At 57.3% G+C, this 20,826-nt stretch overlaps 1 protein-coding gene across 1 annotated transcript; it reads right to left on the bottom strand.

Moving 5' to 3' along the window:
- Positions 1-607: 607 nt before the first annotated feature.
- On the bottom strand, positions 608-16,025 carry IGFBP4 (insulin like growth factor binding protein 4). The gene is made up of 4 exons (XM_004608753.2): positions 15,102-16,025; positions 6,708-6,865; positions 5,866-6,000; positions 608-1,758 (listed from the first exon to the last, which is right to left on the bottom strand). Exons 1-4 carry the CDS (start codon positions 15,448-15,450, stop codon positions 1,624-1,626), a joined length of 777 nt encoding a protein of 258 aa, XP_004608810.1. The 5' UTR covers positions 15,451-16,025; the 3' UTR covers positions 608-1,623.
- Positions 16,026-20,826: the final 4,801 nt, after the last annotated feature.

Below are 20,826 nucleotides of genomic sequence, written 5' to 3'. Positions count from 1 at the left end.
AGCAAAAAAAAAAAAAAAAAAGACAATACCAAAAAGATTTAAGGAATTGTTCCATGGCTACAGAGACAGCACAGGGCTAAGGCACCTGCCTTCTATGCAGTTACCTCGAGATCGATTCCCAGCACCACAAGGAGGGAGGGAGCCCTGAGCAGAGCTGGGAGCAAGGCCTGAGAACCACTGGATGTGATCCTAAATGCAATCATCCCCGAAACCACTGTTTACCCACCAGGAGTCTGACAACAGAGAACTCGGCTTGGGGGACAGCGAGACACTCGCCCCAGGAAGAGGCTCTAAGGATGAGGAGGGCTGGCTAAGCCTCAGTCTTTTTTTTTTTGCTTTTTGGGTCACACTCAGTGATGCACAAGGTTACTCCTGGCTCTGCACTCAGGAATTACTCCTGGCGGTGCTTGGGGGACCATATGGGATGCTGGGATTCGAACCCGGGTTGGCCGTGTGCAAGGCAAACGCCCTACCCGCTGTGCTATCGCTCCAGCCCCCAAAACCTCCTAGTCCTTTACCTTGTCTGACTGGGCCGAGTGTTTCCACCAAAGTTCCCCAGAGCATGCCTTTTTGTAACTGGAAAGAAAATCACCGAATGCAATTGTCTTGGTTTTTTCCTCTTTTTTTTATTATTATTTTCTTCTATTTTGTTAAAAAAAAAAAAAAGACTAAGACATCATGGCCAGCGGGTGGGGCTCTAGGTCTCCTTCCATCCATCAGGCTGGAGAAGGCCTGGGCAGAGGCGGGGAGGGAGGGGGTATGCAGGAGATGCGAGGAGGGAGCCTGGCAGTGAACCCCTAAAGAAGGGTGAGCCTGGGGGCTGTGCAGGGGGTCGGGGGAGAAGGAGAAGTCACCCCCCACAGCAGGGGGGTCCTCATCTCCATCTCCCGTATGCAGTTCGACTGACAGCCCCATTCGTTCCTTCTGTCCTTGTGCAAACCTTCCTGGACCCACTTCCCTCTCCCTTAGCAGGAGTGTCAGGCAGCCAAGCGGAGGGCGCAGCGTCTGACCCCAAGGTGGGCTTGCCTTTGCACCTCCTCCTCCCGATGGGATCTAGGCAGCAGGAATGCTCCCCCCCCCAACGCAGTCCAGAGCCGTCAAGGCGGACTGTGGCGTCTGATGGTCGAGCCACCCACCTCCTCCCCTCCACCTGCACCTCAGAGCTGGCTGCAGGGTGGGGACTGGGCCCCGACACGCCCCTACTTTCTTCTTGCTCACTGCCCATGGGTCTTCTCCTCTCCCACGAGCCCGTGCTTGCCCCCAGGAACCAGCCTGCCCAAGTCAGAGGAAGAAGGAGGAAGAACCCCGGGGCTGGCCTGTACTATGTAGTCAATAAATGGTTTTAGATGGCGGGAGGCGGAGAGGAAACAGGGATCAAATGGGGAACATCCTAGGGCACCACGCAGGCGCGCTCGGACCTGGGAGGACACCCCTAGGCTTGGGCTCACTCTAACTCCGAGGGCACACTCGTGCTCATCCACACCCACATGCACACCAGAGGGAAACTTCTGGGCCAGAGGCAGAACCAGGACTCAGATGTGGGCTCCGAGTCCGCTCTGCGGCCTCCAGGGGAAGGGGGTGGGGGGAGCTGGGGGCGCGGAGTTCCCCGTCTGTGGGCAGAGATCACTCTCGGAAGCTGTCCGCCAGCTGGTGGCAGTCCAGCTCCCCCTTGGGCTCCAAGCCCCCCGGAAGCTTCACTCCTGTCTTCCGGTCCACACACCAGCACTTGCCGCGCTGCCCGTCCAGGGCTGGGTGGCACTGCCAAGACAAGGGTAAGAGAGGTCAGTTCCCAGGCTCCGTGCCCCAAGCCCAAGCCCAGCCTAGCCCCCGAGATGGGCAGCTGCCCCATATGGCCCTGAGGACTGACACTCTTTCTGAGGTACAGACCCTCTGAGCCCACTGGCATAGAGAGAACCTGGCTCTAACGAAGGGTCAGAGAAGACAGAGTTCTGAGGAAGTCCTGTCTGCCCGGGCAAGACTAGATCCGTCTTTTTTGGTGGTTGGTGGGTACACCCAGCAATGCTCAGTCAGAGGTTACTAGATTCATTTTTTTGTCTTTGAGGGTCACACCTGGCAATGTTCAGGGGTTACTCCTAGCTCTGCACTCAGGAATTACTCCTCGTGATACTCGGGAGACCATATAGGATGCTGGGGACTGAACCAGGGTTGGCAGCATGCAAGGAAAAACGCCCTCCCCATGGGACTACTGCTCGGGTCCCAGTTACTCATGATTCTGCACTGAGAAGCACCACTATATATCTCTCTAGCTCCCTGGAGATATATATATATATATATATATGTTATATATATGTTATATATATGTTATATATATATATGACATCACCTGGTGTCAGCCTGGAGGCTGCCAGCACTGCTGGGTGTGGTCCTGGTGGCCCCTGGGCACTGCAGGGGACACCCTGGGGTCCCCCGCACTGCAGGGCCTGAACAGTACAGCATCCTCAGGTCCTTGCTCTGAACCATATATATATAATATATATATATATATTTATATATATATATATAAATTTAGGGTTTGTATTGGACACATGTCTCTGTGCTCAGGGGATAATACTGGCTCTGTGCTTAGGGGCCACTCCTAGCCATGCTTGGAGGGACTTTATGAGGTTCTAGGGCTCAAACCAAGACAAACATCTTAAACCCAGTTCAATTTCTGCATCCATAGACTCTGAAGGTATTGCTAGGTTAGGGAGGCTAGGGATCTGATGAGATGAACAGAACTCTCTCTCTGTCTGTCTCTCTGTCTCTCCTACTAGGAGCCACACCCAACAGGCCATACGTGGTTCCTGGGCCTGAACTCAGGGACTTGGGCACACTAGACGTGTGTCCTACCACTTAAGCTAGGCTACCCCACCTAGGCGAAAGATGCTTTCGGTGTGTGTGTGTGTCTGATTGAGTTGGGACTTTAAGAACTTAAAGAACAGGCTTGGTTGTTTTCATGCCACTGAAGTTGGCTTGGTGGTTTTCATGCCATTGAAACCCCAGTGCCACCTGCAAGTGCTGAAATGATCTGAGAGTTCTGTTCAGCAAGAAGGATCCCAAAGAGAGCGCAGCAGCTTAGAAAGCCCCCAGGGCAAGCATGAGGTCCTGAGCTCGATCCCAGGGGCCGCACCTGTACTCAGGCCACCCTGACTCCCCATGGCATGGGGCCTCCAGGGAGCAACAGAAAAGAATGAGAGTATGAGAGTATTGGTAAGAGCAGGGTCCAAGTTAGAGTTGGGGTAAGGCCAGGATAAGAGTTTTAGTTGGGTTGGGAAATACGACTAAAGCTTGAGTTGGGTGAGATGAGAGCCCAGATCAGAGAGGAAATTTGTGTAAAATTAAGGTCAAGATCAGGGATGAAATAATAGTACAGCAGAGAAGGTATTTGCCTTGTACGCGGACAACCCAGGTTTGATCCCCGGCATCCCATATAGTCCCCTGAGCACCACCAGGAGTAATTCCTGAGTGTAGAGCCAGGAGTAACCCCTGAGCATCTATGGGTGTGGCTCCCAAACAACAGCAAAAAAGTCCAGGTGAGAACAATGAAGGAACTCAAGGGAGAGAGTACAGGCATATATAATAGGGCATACTTGGTTCCATCTTTAGCACCACATGCCCCGCCATAAGCATCACCTGGTGTCAGCCTGGAGGCTGCCAGCACTGCTGAGTGTGGTCCTGGTGGCCCCTGGGCACTGCAGGGGTCACCCTGGGGTCCCCCCCACAGCAGGGCCTGAACAGGACAGCATCCTCAGGTCCTTGCCCTGAGCCAGCCCAGTTATCAGAGAATCTCTGGGAACTGACCCTGAGCACTGCTTGAGAAGCCCAGAAATAATTTTCTGAAAATGCAGCTAGGCTAACGTGTGGGTTGGGGCAGACCGTAGAAGAGGGGAGGGCAGGAAAAGCAAAGGTGTCCATGAGAGTCAGAACTAAAACTGGAGTGAAGAGGCTGGAGTGATAGTACAACAGATAGGACATTTGCCTTGCACACAGCAGACCCAGGTTTGAGCCCCGGCACTCCATATGGCCCGCAGAGCCCCACCAGGAGTGATCGATCCCTCAGCACTGTGCCAGGAGTAAGCCCTGAGCATCACCAGGGGTGGCCCCCAAACAAACAAACAAAAACCAAAAATAATGAAATTGGAGTGAAGAGTCTTGAGAGTGAGAGTTGGCCTAGGAATACATGATTAAGAGTAAGAACTCCCAGTGAAATAAAAACTGGGGGAGGAAAACATATGGAAAACCCATATGTCTTGGAAAACATTTTCTAATGTTTTGGAAAACATTTTCCATATGTTTTGGTAAAAAAAAAAATTTCCAAAAACATGGAAAACCCAAAAGGCTGTAGCACTAGCTCTGTACTTGGGAAGCCAGGTTCAATTCCCAGCAGTGTATGGTCCCAGAGCCCTGCTGGGAGTGGCCCCCAAACCAAACAACAATAACAGTGATAATAATAATAGTGATGTAGCCATACTCATTCCTGCAATGTAACCAACATTCCACACTAACATTAAATAGGAACAAAGGAAATCTGAGAAAGCTGTGGAGATTCTACAAATTTTCTGTCAAACAAAAACTGTTTTAAAAGATCAAGTCTAATAATTCTTTTAATTAGGAGCACTTTTTTTTTTTTTTTTGCTTTTTGGGTTACACCCGGTGATGCACAGGGGTTACTCCTGGCTCTGCACTCAGGAATCACTCCTGGCGGTGCTCAGGGGACCATATGGGATGCTGGGATTCGAACCCGGGTTGGCCGCATGCAAGGCAAATGCCCTACCCACTGTGCTATCACTCCAGCCCCTGGAGCACTTCTTTGATTGAGACAAAGATCCAGTAGGGAGGCTTAAGACAGTGCTCAAGTGGCTGAGGCCATACTTTGCAGGCGGGGGCCTGGGTCTGATCAACAGCACCACTTGGTCCTTTGAGCTGGGGGCTTACTGGAAGCGACCCCTGAGTGCAGAGCCTGAAGCAGCCCCAGCACCACAGGGTGTGGCACAAAAACTGAAAAAAAAAAACCCCAAAATTTAATAAAACAATAAAGGGGTCAGAGTGATAGTCCAGTGGGTAGGGCGTTTGCCTTGCATGCGGCCAACCCAGGTTCAATCCCTGGCATCCCACACGGTCTTCTGAGCACTGCCAGGAGTGACTCCTGAGTGCAGAGCTAGGAGGTAGCCCTGAGCACAGCAGGTGTGACTCCCGAAACACAACAAAAATAAAATAAAATAATAAAATGGTGTCGGGCTAATGACCGGAGCTAGGTTTGGCACTGGCTTCTTTGTCTCCAGAGCACGGCATGGAGGAATGTGTGTTGATGCCCCAGGGTTGGAGAAGGGAATCCAGCCCATTCCCAGCTCATCTCCATCACCTTCCAAGCAGGACCTGGGTGACTCCCTTCACTGTCCCTCCTGCCCTCTCCTTCCTCTGCCTATGCTCCCTCCCGCAGCGGCCACAATGCCAGGTGGCCTGGCTGATCAACAGGGGGGAACTAGAGGGCTGGGTTTCCCCCTTAACTCCTCCGGACTCAGGCCCGCCATTCCCAGGTGAATCCTCAGACACTCAGGGAGAAGAGGAGCAGAGAAGGGTTGGAGGGCGCATGTTGGTAGGAATACAGACTCGAGACTCTCAGAGGCTGAATTCTGAGGGCAGTGGCCCAGACCGGGAGGTGGGGTAACTGGTCTACCATGAACCACATTAACCCGAATCTGTGATCTGGGACCCACCTTCCCTCTGGGAGTAGGGGAGGGGTGGGCCAGGGTGTCAGGGGTTCAGGCTGGGGTTGGAGAGCCTCCCCACCCTGAGGATCCCCATACTGGGAACGCCCCCAAGCTGAAGCCAGGGCCAGTGGGGGTGAAGGAGAAGGAGATTCACCTGCTTGGGGTGGAAGTTGCCGTTGCGGTCGCAGTTGGGGATGGGGATGATGTAGAGGTCCTCATGCGTGCGGCTCTGCGAGGCGGCCAGCCGCTCCAGGGCCCGATGCAGTTCACTCTGGCAGGAACCCTGGGGCTGGGAGAGGAGGAAACTGCTCAGCAAAGGGCAGAGGCAGGGCACACACACACACACACACACACACACACACACACACACACACATACACACACACACACAGAGCTAGGAGCACCCCCAAGCAAAGCAAAGCTGAGACTAGCCCCTGAGAGGGAGGGAGGGAGGGAGGGGAGGGAGAGAGGGAGGGAAGGAGGAGGGAGGGAGGGAACAAAAGGGAAGAAAGGAAGAAGGGAGAGAGGGAGGGAGGGAGGGGACAGGACAGGAAGGAGGGGATTTCTAAGTCGAGGGAGAAAAACCACCAAATTCGGTTGCAAGATCCCTCAGAAAGGACAGCACAGCCCAGTGACCCCGCCATGGCTGGCAGAGCCCTTCAGCTCTTGAGATGGTTGGGAAGAACCCAAGGGAAGGGACAGGACCCATCGGGGGTCAAGACAAGCTCTGCTGGCAGTCACCCAGGGCCATGTTCAAACTTAGCGGGAGGATGAACCAGACGGCCTCTCATGAAGGGGGTAAAGGCACCTCCCGTCCTGATGACAGAGGAGGCACGTCCAAGGAAGGAGCACCTTTGAACATGTCCCGAGCAGAGAGTGCCAATAGTGTGTGTGCGCGTGTGCGAGCGTGCACATGTGCATGTGTGCATGTGCGGGGGGGGCCATGCACACGTGTGTGTCCGCCTGCCCATGACCACAGGCCGCAGAGGTCCTCACCACAGGCCTCACGTCTTCCCGGGGGACCCCGTTGACCTTCATCTTGCTCCCGCCGCTGCTCCGGTCTCGGATCTTGGCCATGTGTTTCTGCAAGCATTTGCGGTCATTGGCGCTGCAAGGGCTGAAGCTGTTGTTGGGGTGATCCCCCTCATCCTTATCTGCAGTGGGGGGAAAGGGGAGAGGTCAGTGGGGGGAGGGCTCAGCACACCGGCCCAGCTCACTCCTGCGTTCTTCTTCCTGGGAAGAAAACCTGCAGAGAGATCAACCTTCGGCCCACTCCCAGCCCCCTGCATTTCCACAGGAGAATATTCTTGAAGTTCTTGATTTGTCCGTCACCCCACCCAGTCCAGCCCTCAGATGAGTCAAGTCCTGGAGCTGCCAGATGGCAGGAGAGTCCCCTGGGCCCTTCAGGGAGGTCTAAGGCAGGCGCAGGCGGGGGTGCAGGAGGGATGATGCACCCCTCCACTACAGCTCCTCTCCTCAGCCCCGTCTGCTTCCCCATCCTGTCTCCTTTCCTGCTCTCTGCAGTGTCTGGCTGAGCCAGACCAGGCTCCCCAGGTCCGAGGCGCTGCTGACCCTTCTCCAGAAGGCCAGAATCATCGCCATGAGTGATGAGATTCTGTCCCCAAGGCACTCCCCATTGGTTGGACTGGAGAAAGGGGGAGAGGGGTGTCTGTTAATACTTGCACATGCAGGTGTGTGTGTGTGTGTGTGTGTGTGTGTGTGTGTGTGTGTGTGTGTGTGTGTGTGTGTGTGAGATGTGTGGGAACATCCTGCGTGGCCCCAGGGAAAAAGAGAACGCCCTCACACACCTTGTCAGAGCCCCACCCCCAAACCCCGCATCCCGAGATTCAGATGTGCTGCAAAGTCCATCTGTAGCTGTGCTCCGAGATGGTGGGGTCTGGAGGTTGGGGGGGGTGCACTGAGGCCATACCCTCTCCCTGGGATCACCTGGAAACTGCTCCCTGAACTTAAGAAAGCCGTCCCGGGGCCAGGGAGGTGGCCAGTGTAGGAGATATGACTCCCTGTGTGAGGCCCTGAGTTGGATCCTTGGTACCACAAGACAAACTAGCAGCGGCGGGGGAGAAAGGCAGTGGGTAGTGGGCAGGAACAGCTTCACATGCCAGAGTGCCAGGTTCAACCCTCCACACCGCATGGTCCCCCAAGCACCACCAGGTGCCACCCCAAAACAAAGCAAAACAACAATAAAATAAAGGGTAGAGAAGAACCCCGTCTGGAGTGCTGGGGGCTCGCTCCTGCGGGAGGGTCCACACTGCAGGGCTGAGCTGCCGGGTCGGGCTGGGCAGCTCACGGCGGGCCGGGCCGAAGGTCCTGCCAGCATTCCAGATGTTGGCAGCCAGACAGAAGGCTGCATCTGGTTTGCGTCAAGGCTCTTTTCCTGAGGAGTTAGCAGGTTCCCTCACACATGGCAGCCATCCCGGAGCTGTCTCTGGGTCAAACGGTATTATTTTCCGCCGAGCCGGAGTGAGTTGCGGGGGGAGGGGCACTCTTTATATTCACCTAGTTCTTGGGGTACAGGGCGGGGAAGCCAGGCCTTGTGCAGACAGTCATTGTCAGGGTCCTACAGCAAAGTGGCTTCTAGAACTGAGTCTCTAAGGCTGGGAAGAAGGTGAGAAAAGGAAACCAAGGAAAGAAGCAGAGACAGACACCACCCTATGCGTCCAAGGACTGTCCCCAAGGGATTACTGCCTCACAGGTGACATCAAGTCCCCAAGGGTCAGTCAAGAAGACACCAAGGCTGGGGCTGGAGCGACAGCACAGCAGGTAGGGCGTTTGCCTTGCACGCGGCCAACCAGGGCTTGATTCCCAGCATCCTGTATGGTCCCCTGAGCACCGCCAGGAGTAATTCCTGAGTGCAGAGCCAGGAGTAACCCCTGAGCAACGCCGGGTGTGACCCAAAAAGCAAAAAAAGACACCAAGGAAGACCTTCATGGCAGTCTTGGGGGCCAAAGTGGGGCGTGAATTACAGAAGACCAGGGCTGTGCCAACGAGGTGCGTTAGGAAAATCCTTAAGAGCTGAAGACACAGTACAGAGGGGAAAGTGCTTGCGTGGCACACAGCCAAGCCCAGTTTTATCCCAGGTACCACACATGGTTCCCTGAGCACTTCCAGGAGCGATCCCTAAGCAGAGTCTGGAGTAGTCCCTGAGCACTGCCAGAAATGGCCTTTCCTTCCCATCCCTTGCCAAAAAAATGAAGGATACAGGTTTTTCCCTAAAAACCCTCCCAAGGAAACATTCTGGCCCCCAAAGTTAAGATTAGCCAGTCTCATTCACGCCTACATATACATGCATACACACATGCACATATATAAACATGGACACACACACACACACACACACACACAAACGTGCGCATGCACACCGTGTTCACCTTGCCAGAAGCTGGGACCCTCATGCCGGGGCTCATGCTGTATTTCCGGGGAAGGGGGGGTTAGATTGGAGCTGGAGAATGAGAGGAAGAGGAAGTGGAAACCCTAAAAGAATCCAGACTAGAGCTCCATGGAGGCTGAGTGGGAGCAGGCAAGCGCACTGGGCCAGGGAAAGGCTGGAAGGGAGTGTGGGGACACGCGGGCCACAGCCCACGGCGCTGACTGAGGGACACCCTCCCGACATGCCAGGTCTTCTCGTGAAATTGCTGCGGGCCAAGAGCCAAGAGCCAGCGCTGCTTTGCACACTGACACTTGTTCCTCTTGGCAAAGGCTCTGCCGGTGCGAGATTGAGGGAGTCCGGGAGGGATTTCTAAAGCAATGGGACAGCCCGCGCTGGAGGGCGGGCGCGCCCAGACTGGTCGAGGCCTCAGGAATCCCGAGATGGGAAGGACAAGTCCCACCGCAACTGGACTTTGCACACTGAGTTTCTCTGAGCGAAAGTTCACCAGTGGCAAAGGCTCGAGGTGGGGGTTAGCCTTTCGCTCAGGAGGTCTCAAGAAGGCCAACTGGACCCACTCCCCGACTGGACCTGGGGCTCCCCGGGGCCCACGAGGAGCCTGGAAACACACCTTTACTTTCTTGGGGGGCAGGACCCCAGGCCATCTACAGGGGGTGATCTGCAGAGAGCTGAGAAGACAGCCAGCCTGGAGCCCCCCTTCCTGATTTACCTCTCCCCTCTCCCTTCTCCCCTCCACCCCCCCACCCGGCCGTCCAGCACTCTGGTTTCTCAGCTGAGGGATGAGCTCCGTGTGGAATGCACCAGGTGGGAGAAGCTTCCTGTTTATGGGGCCTCAGGACCACGGATCTGCCCGCTCAGGCACCAACATGCTGGGCCAACACGTAGGGCCGCGGTGCCCGTGCCCTTGGGCACTGGGGACTGGCCTGGCCCAGACACAGCCGGGGAGGGGTGGGGGGGGACAGCAGCTTGTTGATTCTCCCTTTAATCTGTAACTTGGCCTTGCCCAGCCTCGCTTCACTGGCAGATGGGGGGACCCACCCCAGGATCCTCCCCCCAGGCCTGAGCGCGGGAGGGGGAGGGTCGCAGCCTCGTATCTCCGACCTGGCATCTTCACCTGGTTTCCTCCCTGCACACAGGAGAGTTTCAGCTCCCTGGTGCTGCTTCCTCGGGGGCGTCTTCCAGAAAAATCCCCTCCCCATGGGCTAACTTTCGGGCCTGGGGAAGGCCTGTTTGGGAGCAGGGGCTGTTGAGGGAGACCAGGTCACCCACCCCAGTCCCTGCTTGGAGCTAGGCCAGCGACACCCAGGCACAGGGGGAGGGAAGCATCCCGAGAGCCAGCTAGGGCATCGCTGGCAGCAAGGGTCATGGACAAAACAAGACACCTTCCCCTTCCTTGCAGCCTGGTTTGATGGGCCTGACTTCTCCTCAGCTCTGGTCACCCCCTCCATCAAGACACCCAGAGGGAGAGCTAGAGTGGTGATTCAGCAGGTAGGCGCTCGCCTCGTGCGTGGACAACTCCGGTTAGGTACCCGGCGCCACATGCGGTTCTCCGAACTCCACCAGAGTGCAGGGCCAGGAGTAAGCCCTGAGCCCTTGCCGGGTGTGTCCCCAAAACCAAACCAAACCAAAACAAAAAAGACACCCAGAGTGAGGCCAGGAGCAGAGACATGTGTGCCACCTAGGATTTGAAGGGGCACCTATTTGCCCAGCAAGAAAAGCTTTTTTTTCTTGGGGGGGGGCGGCTGGATCGATAGCACAGCGGGGTAGGGAGTTTGCCTCGCATGTGGCCGACCCGGGTTCAATTCCCAGCATCCCATATGGTCCCCTAAGCACTGCCAGGAGTAACTCCTGAGTGCATGAGCCAGGAATAACCCCTGTGCATCGCCGGGTGTGACCCAAAAAAAAAAAAAAAAGAAAAAAGAAAGAAAGAAAAGCATTTGGGGGCCAGGGACATGGCTCAAGGGGCTAGAGCACATGCATGGCACGTGGGAGGCCCACGTTCTCCCTCAGCTCCACACGGTCCCCCAGCACGTCTGGGTAAGATCGCCAGCCCCGCGTTGGGAGAACCCCCACCCCCAGCCCCAGCACTGCATCTGTCCTCCACTTTGTAGGCGGCAGCTGGTGCCCATCTGGAATTTGCTTGTGGTCATAAGGGATTTTTAGAGCAAGAAAAAAATAAAGACCTTTTCCATCTGCTACTTGTTTTTTGTTGTTTTCTGGACCACACCCGGCTGTGCTTGGGGCTTCTTACTCTGGGCTCGGCGCTCCGGGATCAGTCCTGCCCACTGTACCATCTTCCCAGCCGCGGTTCCGTGAGCTCGTTAAAGCAGAATTTCTTTCAGTCCCGCTCATACTTTAGACACAGGCCTGGACAGGCCCTGAGGAGGGGTACCGAGATGGATAGGCGGGGCCCCTCAGGAAGTGGGAATTGGTGAGTGCAGGCTCACACCTGAAAGCTGCCTCAGTGGGTCTCCAGACCTTGGTTCACCTGCTTTCTGTGAACCCAGAACTCGGCGGGACTTAGGTGCTCTGTATTATGAATTCAGGAAAGGGATTTTTCTTAGACTTACACATCCTATCCTAGTAAGACTTTATTTTCAGGGAGGAGTGCTTGCTCCTGGCTCTGTACTCAGGGATCACTCTTTCGGTGGGGGAGGGGGGGTAGATTTGGTGGACTATTATGGGGTGCCAGGGATCAACCCAGGTCAGCCACAATTAAGGCAAGCGCCTTGGCCCCTGGACTGTCTCTCTGGCCCCTCCGTCTGCTATTTGGATTGGAGAAGCCCAGCCCAGCCCTGCCACTGGGGTTTGGCCCTTCACCCCATGCCATGCTGCTGGCCCAGACTGCAGACAGGACAGCTGACCTGTCCTCCCAATGTTTACGGCAGCAAAAGGGTCCAAAGTCCACCCACCCACCATGCCTCTGAATGTCCCGGCTTTGCTTAAGGGAGCCCCATGTGCCCTCAAATCCCAGCATCAGAGAGGACTAAAGCTTCGATTCGATCTTCTCAGCCTCCTCGCACCCCGCCCCCTCCATCTGATCTAGTGGGTTCTGACTCCACACGAGAGAGACGCCTCCAACTCTGTGAGGCGGGTCCTGGCATCACCCCCACCCTAGACAGAGGGGGAGTGAAGCCAGCAGGAAAGGGGTGGAGGGGCAGTGAGTAGAGCCACCCTCCGCTCCGGGTCTGTGAAGGGAAAGAGTCCTGCCAGCTAAAGCAAAGCTCCCTCCCTTCCCCCAGCAGAGACATTCTGGGAATTTCTGTTCCCATGACATGAAGCGATTCCCAGTATTGAAGTCGGGGCATGATATTTGCTGTGTTGACTAAAAATTAACCCAGCCTTCAAGTGCCCCTGCGCTGCCCCCGGGGACCCAGAGCACAATGCGAGACCTCCCCAGACACCCACATACCCTCCCCCTCGGACCCCCATCCCTGATCACAGGAGCTGGGGGCCGGTTCTCTGATGCATTTTGCGGACCTCAGGAGCTCTCGGCACTTTTCCTGGCGCTGAAAGCTGGCACGGAGGATTGGGGCTAGGGGTGGGGCAAGGGCTGGAGGTGAAAGGGGGACACTCCCTTGGGGCACTTGGCGAGCCGCTAGGCCAGAGGCCGGGGACGGGGCAGCCAAGTGGCTGCTGGGCCCAGTCACCTGCAGAGGCTCAGCCCTGAGAAGAAAAGTCAGGAAGACCTGGTCCCTCTACCCAGCGACACCAGGCAGGACGGCCATACTCAGGACCCAGGCGGCCACACTTAGCCCCTGGCCCTGGTGCAGGGGAGGCTGACATGAGCGGTGGAGAACAGGCCCAGGGCCCAGTTCCGGCCAGCCGGTCCCACAGAAACCAAACAGGGCCGCCGCACAACTCAAGGGGGCGCTCTCCCAGAGTTGCTGCCCCTGGGCCCAGCGTTACTAGGATGCCTCACGGCAGAGCGGCTTTGACCAAGCAGGCGCCACATTTCCTGAGGGTCCTCTAGGCTTCCTCCTTCCCTCTCCAGGCACCTGGATACTCTGCAGGGGTGGAGAATGAAAGGGGGGAGGAGGGGTGATAGGGACCACCTAGGCCTGTCCCTCTGCAGGGACCCAGCACATCTTTTCAGGGCTGAGTGCATGATGTGCCAGCAACTCGGAATCCCCTCCTCCGCCCGAGGCCACCCTAATTTGGGGCAGGCTCCCTCTGGCCAGTCGAGGAGAAACAAAGGGAGCGTGCCCCGGCTCATACCTGGGGAGCCCACGGTCCCAGTTTGTCTGATGCCAGCCCTCTCCTCCCGCTGGCATGGAGCCCTGCCTCTCCCAGGACCCCCTTTTAAGATGGTGCAGGCTGGCATTTCTCCTGGGATGTTTTCTGCTGAGCCATCTCTCGCCGCCCGGCCAGCCCCTTTGCCGGAAGGGCATGGAGGCCCCAGACCCCTGGGGTCCACCTCCTTCCTGTTTTCCCTGCATCCTGCTCTCCTCCCGTGAACATGTGGCGGAGAGAGGAAGTGGAGCCAGCCGTCTGGGACCCAGGGCAGGAAGCTTGGGGCCAGAGTCCCGGCATCCGGGCCCCAACAATGGCAGCTTCAAGGCCCAGGAAAGGAGACAGACGCCCACAGAGGCACGGGGAGGGCACAGCGAGGGGCTGAGACACAGGCAGCCACCCAGAGAGCAGACAGAGCTTCTAAGAGTGGCCCAGAAGACAGAAATACAGACGACAAAGCCAGACAAAGCCAGTCGTGAGCCGTGAGCCAGAGAGCCCTGGGAGATGAAAGTGCCAGAAGGCGGGAGAGGCAGCAGAAATAGCAAAGGGGGGTGAGGGGTGGGGGGCAGGGGAGCAGCTGGGGAGGGGCTGAAGGCCGCCAGGAAAGGAGAACTCGAGAATGCCTTTGCAGAGACTTGAGGGAAAGAGACAGCAGGAAAGAACAAAGAGAAAGAGAAGTGGGGGGGAGAAGAGAGGTTCTCAGGCAAGATCTAGACGCTCGCTGAGAAAGAGGAGAAAAGAGAAGAAGCTAAGGATGAGTTGGGAGTGCGGGGCCGAGGGATAGCACAGTGGGTAAGGCATTTGCCTTGCGTGGGGCTACCTGGGTTTGACCCCCAGCACCCCCTGTGGTCCCCTGAGCCCACTTGATGTGCTCAGATTGCTAAGAACAGAGCCCAGAGGTGAGCGTTGTGCCCCCCCCGCCCCCGCCACGCGGGAAAAGAATAAGTTTGGCAAAGGCCTTCGGAGCCTGTCTCTGTCTTTGTCTCTCTCGCACCACTTAGGATTCTGCAGCTCTGGGCTGGAAGCCAAGACTCACTCCTCTTCGGCACCTCGACTGGCACGTGTGGGAGAAAGGCATGGGTGGGGGTGCCCAGGCCCGCCAGAGGGGAGAGCCCACCTCCTAGCACCTCTCAGAGTCACACGGGAGACCTGTGACGCCCTCCCCCCCCCCAAAGTCCCTAGAATAGGCCTGTCCCACTGCACACCCCCCACCCCAGGTCCAGCCTGGCTTCCCCAGCCCAGAATTTCACTGTGGCGCCAGAGGAACAGAAGCCCCCCCACCTCCTCTACTTTTCTGGCCTGGGCACCCCACCCCCTCGTGGACTGCAGGCTGACCCCATCACTTAATTGTCCAGCTTCCAGGGCTACTCCCGCACCATTTTTCCCCAAATAGGCACTCTGAGGGGCCGCGGGGAGGGGGGAGGCGGGGGGGGGGGGGGGGAAGCACTTACTTGTCTTGCATGTGTAAGGGCCCTGGAGCTGGTTCTGACACTGTCCCCCTCCGTCTGGCCCCCACCTTGGGAGGTTTCGGATGGACAGATGGGGCAGAGTCCTCTGAGATGGTGGCAACAGGCTGCTGGGACTCGTGGCCAGGGATGAGTCTGTTCCCCCCACCCACCCCAGCCGGGCCCTTCGCCCCCACCCCCCACCCCACTGGTAGGGGACGGACCTTCCAGGCCCGGTGGGAATGGAGAAGGGGCTTCTAGGAGGGGGGGCCCCGCGGAAGGGAGGGCCAGGCGGGGCCACCTTACCAGAGGGCTGCAGGCTTTCTTGGATGGCCTCGATCTCCGCCAGCTCCATGCACACGCCCTGCCCGTGCATCAGCGTGTGTAGGGGCTTCTCCACCCCCCGGGGCGGGTAGCAGCGCAGGCCCGTGCCGCAGCGCGGGGTGTACACGCCGCAGGGCATCCCCTTGGCCAGGGCGCAAGTGGCGCAACAGCCGCAGCCGGGCTCCCGCACCAGCTCCTCGCAGCCCACCGGGGGGCGGCAGCGCGCCAGCTTCTCCTCGGAGCAGGGCGGGCAGTGGATGGCTTCGTCGGCCCGGCTCGGCCCGGGCCCGGCGGCCAGCAGCAGCGCGGCCACGAGGCAGAGGGGCAGCATGACCGCGCGAGGACGGGGCGCGGGGCGCGGGCGGGGAGTGCGGGCGCGCAGGGCCTGGCCGGAGACACGCGCCTGGAGGACCCGAGCCGGAGGCGGGCGCGGGGAGACGGGGCGGTCCGGCGGGCGCGCAGGAACCGAGCCGGGGAAGTTAGCAAGCGGGCTGGAGGGGAGCGAGCCTGGCCGCCGAGACGCAGCGCCGCATCCTCGGCCCGGCCCAGGCGGAGGGAGGGCGGGCGGGCGGGCGGGGGCAGGGGGCTGAGCGGCTGCCCGGGACCGACTCCCCCGGACTTTATACGGGCCCCTGGCCACACCCCCGGCGCCTTCCCCGGGGTGGGGGCACCGGGCGGGGGCGCCGAGGGGAGCGGGAGGGGCGGCCGGGACGGGGAGGGGGGCGCTGTCCGGAGGCGCCGCCGCCGCGACTCCACCGCCAAGTCCTAGGGGCGGCGCAGTTTGGAAGCCGCGAGCGCAGAGCCCGAACCCGGGAAGGGACGCGAGGGAGGGAGAAGCGACAGGCCTGGCCCTGGGCCCCCAGCCCCGCCCCCCTCTCCCCGCCCAGGCCCCCCGGCCCTCCTCCCTCCTCGCCCCGACTTCCCGCTCCGCGGGTTCCGTCCCCCTCGGGCTTCTCTCCCACCCCCAGCTCGGTGCTTCCAGACTCTGCGCGGGAGAGCCAGGCGGGAGGGCACCCCACCAGGGCCGCGGAGGGCCTCTTGCCACACTTGCCCTCGCAGCGCCCTCCACGCCCCCTCTCCCCGCCACCCCCGTCCCCAATCTCCCCGGGGCTCAGTCATGCCCCGCTGGGGGGAAGCCACCCCGCCTCCCGTGGAGGGACGTGCCAGCCTCTTCCTCCGCCCTGGGTGGAGCTGGGGTCGACATGGACGCCCCCCACCCCCCACCCCCGCACTGTGCCACTGCGCCGCGCACAACTCCAGGGGGCGCCATTTCTCTGTCCCTGTCATCGGTGGCGGTTGCTGTGGCATTTTTCCAGCAGGTGGCAGTCGAGGGTTTTGAGGAAGGGGGTCCCTCTTCTCCGATTCACCCAAGCTTGCACGGCCTCTGTTAAATCCTGCGGGGACCCTCTGAGCCACGCTGGCATTGGGAGGACCCCTAAACAGCTTGAGAAGGGGCCCCTCTAACTTTCTTCTTGGGCCTCCTAATAGTCACCCATCCTCCCCTACAAAGCCTGCAGCTGTCTGGGGCCTCCCATCTGAGCCTTCTAGGTGACCTGGGTGACCTACGGAGGATATTTTGGGGAGCTGGAGCGGGGACCGAAGGGGTGGGGTTGTTGGCCTGGACAGCTGCAGGTTGGCCCAGCCCAAGTGCAGACCTTCCTGCTTCCTCTGCGGGTGCAGGAGCCTCTACCGAGTTGGGCACTCGGTCCCAGGCTGCCCGCCGGACCGAGAGGCCAACCCAAAAGTTGCGCACTGACGGCCCCTAGTGGCCACCCTGAGGAGTGCAGAGGGTGAAGAGTCCGCGCACCAGGCGCGCCCACAGATCAACCTGGGTCTCCACTTGGGAGAAGAGCGAACCGAATCCTGGAGCCAAGTTCTCCAAGTCCCTGAGGGTGGGGAGTGGGGAACCCACCTGCCCCGATTCATAAAAGTGCTCCCAACCTTCTGATTCTTCTTCATCACTGAGCCCCCTTCTAGCCACCACCGTGTGTAAGCTTTGAATGCTGCCCCTGGACCCCCCAGGCTCCCTGGCTAGAAACTGAAGGTGGGTCATCTCCACCCCTTCTACCTCCTCATACTCTTCGAATAAAGTGGAAGCAGGAAAGAGGGCTGGACCCCGGGGTGAGGGGTGGGGGAAGGCAGGAGAGGCAGCTGCAGCCAAGAGAAGTCATAAATAAAGTCTGTGTGCAGGTGGGCAATACACAAAGGCCCCAAGTGAGAGAGATACACCTACCCCAGCACCCCATCCCCGTCCATTCCCTGGAGCGCCCTCCCCTACTGGGATAATCTCAAACAGTCAGGAAAGGGTCATGCGCCTCCTACCCTTCCTGCAATCCCCTTCCAGTGAGCTTTGGACCAGCTCAGCTTCCGGTGAGCCTCAGGGCAAGCAGAGAGGGCTGAGCAGTCTGCCTCCCTCACCCCCACCCCCACTGCTTGCCGGGAGAAATGGCTAGAGAGGTGGAGAGAGTACAGCCTGTCTTAGATCTCTGAGTCAAAGTAAGGTGCTTGCCTTGCACCCCGCCAAACCTGGTTCTGTTCCCCCACACACACACACATCACATATAGTCCCCCAAACACTCCTGGGAAGGGCCAAAGCAAGAGGACAGTCAGCAGGGGGTTTGCCTTGTACACTGCCAATTAGGACTCAATCTCTAGCACCCCTGAACACTGTTGGGAGTGATCTCTGAGCACAGAGCCAAGAGTAAGCCCTGAGCACTGTCAGGTATGTTTTCCCCTTTCCTCCCACACCAGGTGAGAGAGATGCTTCTCAGGCTTATTAGGGGAGCCCCATCCCCTAATAAGCCTGAGAAGTGTGCAGATACCCGGGGCGGGGGGGTGGAGGGGGGACTCTGTGAGGGACAGCTCTATATGGAGGGCAAGGGAAGACATCTTGGAGGAGGCGGCCTTGTGCCAGGGGTCTACTGTGAAAGAGAAAACAGCTCCCATGGTCCTGGTTCTAATCTGGGTGAGCTGGAGAATGGGACTCTGCAGTAGGGAGCAGAGAGGGTGGCCTGTGCAAAATGCCCAACATAGAGCAGGCACCAAACAAATATTTGTTCCCTCCTGGTGGAAACTGACGCATGCAGCTGGCAGCTGGAGGGGCCCTCCTCTTGGCAGACCTTGGGGCTTCCCCACTTGGAGGACAGGTCTGATGATCGATCAAACCTCCACCTCCACCACCACCACACACACACACACACACACACACACAGAGTCTTCTGTCTTAACACACACACAGTCTGCTGTCATCACACACACACACACACACACATACACGGTCTGCTTTCATCTCAGACGGAGGCTATCAGGGCATAGGGTTTGGAAGGGGTGGGGAGGGTGGAGTTCAAGTTGCAAGCAGAGCCAATTCAGCGCTATAAGACCTTGGAAGTGCACTTAACCCCTGCATTCTCTCCAGCCCCAGGGGTCCTTTTCATTCCGGGGGAAATAAACAAAGAGCATTTGAAAGAAAGTTGTTAACGCCAAGCATTTGTCTTTGTCCACATAACTTTCTCTGTAGCCCTGATACCATTATCAAACTCAGAAAAGCTGCATTCATTCATGACTAATGTTTCCGTCCGTTTGTTCCAAAGTTATGAGGAAATGTCTCCCGAACACCTTAGAATTCCGAAGAGGATACAGATTCCTTATAACACGGTATGCTTTGAGCAGAAACAAACAAACAAACAAACAAAAAAATAGTGCATTAGAATCGCCCCTGCAGACGGGTGGCAAGCTAAAAATGTGGTCACACAGAAAAGGGCATTGGAACCTGCGGAGTGGGGTGCGGATGCTGCTTATGGATTTTCTACACTTGACTGCAGCCACCCGGTGGACGGGATGCGTGGAATGGAGCCCCCTACTGACAGGATCCCTTCCTTTCCTGCCATCTTCCTTGGACACAAGCAGAGAAAGAAGTCCTTCCTCTCCTCACTCAGCATTCCTGCCAGTCCCAAACCTCCCTGGGGACAGGGAGTGATTCAGTGAGGGGTAGGGATGCAAGAAGATGCTTCTGCTGAGGGAAAGAAAATCGCCCCTCTTCCCAGCTGCTTCCACCCACTCTCTTGCTGGGTGGTTGCTCAGAAAGACACAGAAACTCATCAACTGCCTTCTTTGTTCCATTTCAGTCCCTCTTAGAGGATCCAGAGGAAGAAAGCCAGCTCGCATCCCAGGGGAAGGATGCAGCCCTGCACTAGCACGCCCCGCACCTGAGCTGAGGGCCTGCCTGGGAGAGTGGCTCATTTTGATGGAATCATATAATGCACATAACACAGAAGGTTAGGGCTGGAGCAGTAGTACAGTGGTAGGACACTTGCTTTGCATGCAGCTGACCAGAGTTTGATCTCTGAAACTCTGATCTCTGAAAATTAGGATACCTAGTGGCCAGTCCACCTTCGGACCTGATGAATCAGAAGTCCTGCCTCAGAGCTGACCCCTTTGACCTCAGGATCTCCATTTTGGGTCTCCACTAAGGCCTCCTGCTTTCCTAGCTCTTTGAAAAGGTTTCCTATGGGGCTGGAGTGGAGCGACAGCACAGCGGGTAGGGGTTTGCCTTGCACACGGCCAACCCTGGGTTCAATTCCCATCATCCCATATGGTCTCCTGAGCACCGCCAGGAGTAATTCCTGAGTGCAGAGCCAGGAGTAACCCCTGTGCATTGCTGGGTGTGACCCAGAAAGCAAAAAGAAAAAGAAAAAAGAAAAGGTTCCCTATGGGAACCCTGAACCCAAGGAGATTAACCCACCAGTGGCCTCTAGGTTTAAAGATATTCCACAGAGCGGGGGTCTCTGATTCCATCAAACCCACGGAGAAAGGGCCTGGCATTCAGTGAAATCCCCAGTAGCCATAGCCCAGGTCCCACTTCCCTGGCTGCCTGCTCCCCCACTCTCCATCAGCCCACACAGCCTGAGCACAGATGTCTGCCCAAGCACAAGTGTAAGAGTGTTAGTAGCAGCATTACACATGCTAGCCAAGCACGGGCATCCTAGTAGACGGGAGATAGCCGGCGACAGAGCAGAATCCCGGATGACAGTTGTCTTAAGGGGGGGGGGGTGTCTTTCATTTCAAGATCTCATTGAGAAAAAAATACCAGTCACCTCTCTCGTGGGAGCCGCTATCTGAGAGCTTGGCCCTTCTCTCCACCTCTGCCCGGGTTTGCTCCTGTGCTCCTGTTTCTGCCACATTCCATAGATGTCCTGTGAGTCTGCCAAGCAGGCATCCTGCCCACGGTGGGGTCCTCCATGTGCCTGAGCTGCTGGAATCTCCCTCTACATGACTCCGACTAGAGTAAGCTGGTTGGAAACTGAGTGAATGCAAATTGTTTGAGAGGGCGAGAGTGATAGTATAGTGGATAGGGTGGTTGCCTTGCATGTAGCCTATCTGACTACGTATGGTTCCCAAATACCACCAGGAGTGATCTCTGACACAGAGTCAGGAGTAGGCTCTGAATTCTGCTGAGTGTGGCCCAGAACAAACAAACCAAAAAAAAAAAAATCAACAAATGATTGTTAGATTGTGGTCTTTATTTAGAAGTTTATTTTTTTATTTTATTTTATTTTTTTATTGAATCACTTTGTGGAAAGTTACAAAAGTTTCAGGTTTAAGTCTCAGTTATACAATGCTCAAACACTGTAGAAGTTTAGTTATATTTGGTGGTGGTGGGGGTGTTCTTTATTTGGTTTTGGGTTTTGAGCAGTGCCTGGCAAGAGCG

Source organism: Sorex araneus, chromosome 3 (assembly GCF_027595985.1).
Source record: "Sorex araneus isolate mSorAra2 chromosome 3, mSorAra2.pri, whole genome shotgun sequence".
Classification (NCBI taxonomy): domain Eukaryota; kingdom Metazoa; phylum Chordata; class Mammalia; order Eulipotyphla; family Soricidae; genus Sorex; species Sorex araneus.
The sequence above is the reverse complement of the archived record's forward strand: the minus strand, read 5'-3'. Positions and strand labels throughout refer to the sequence as shown.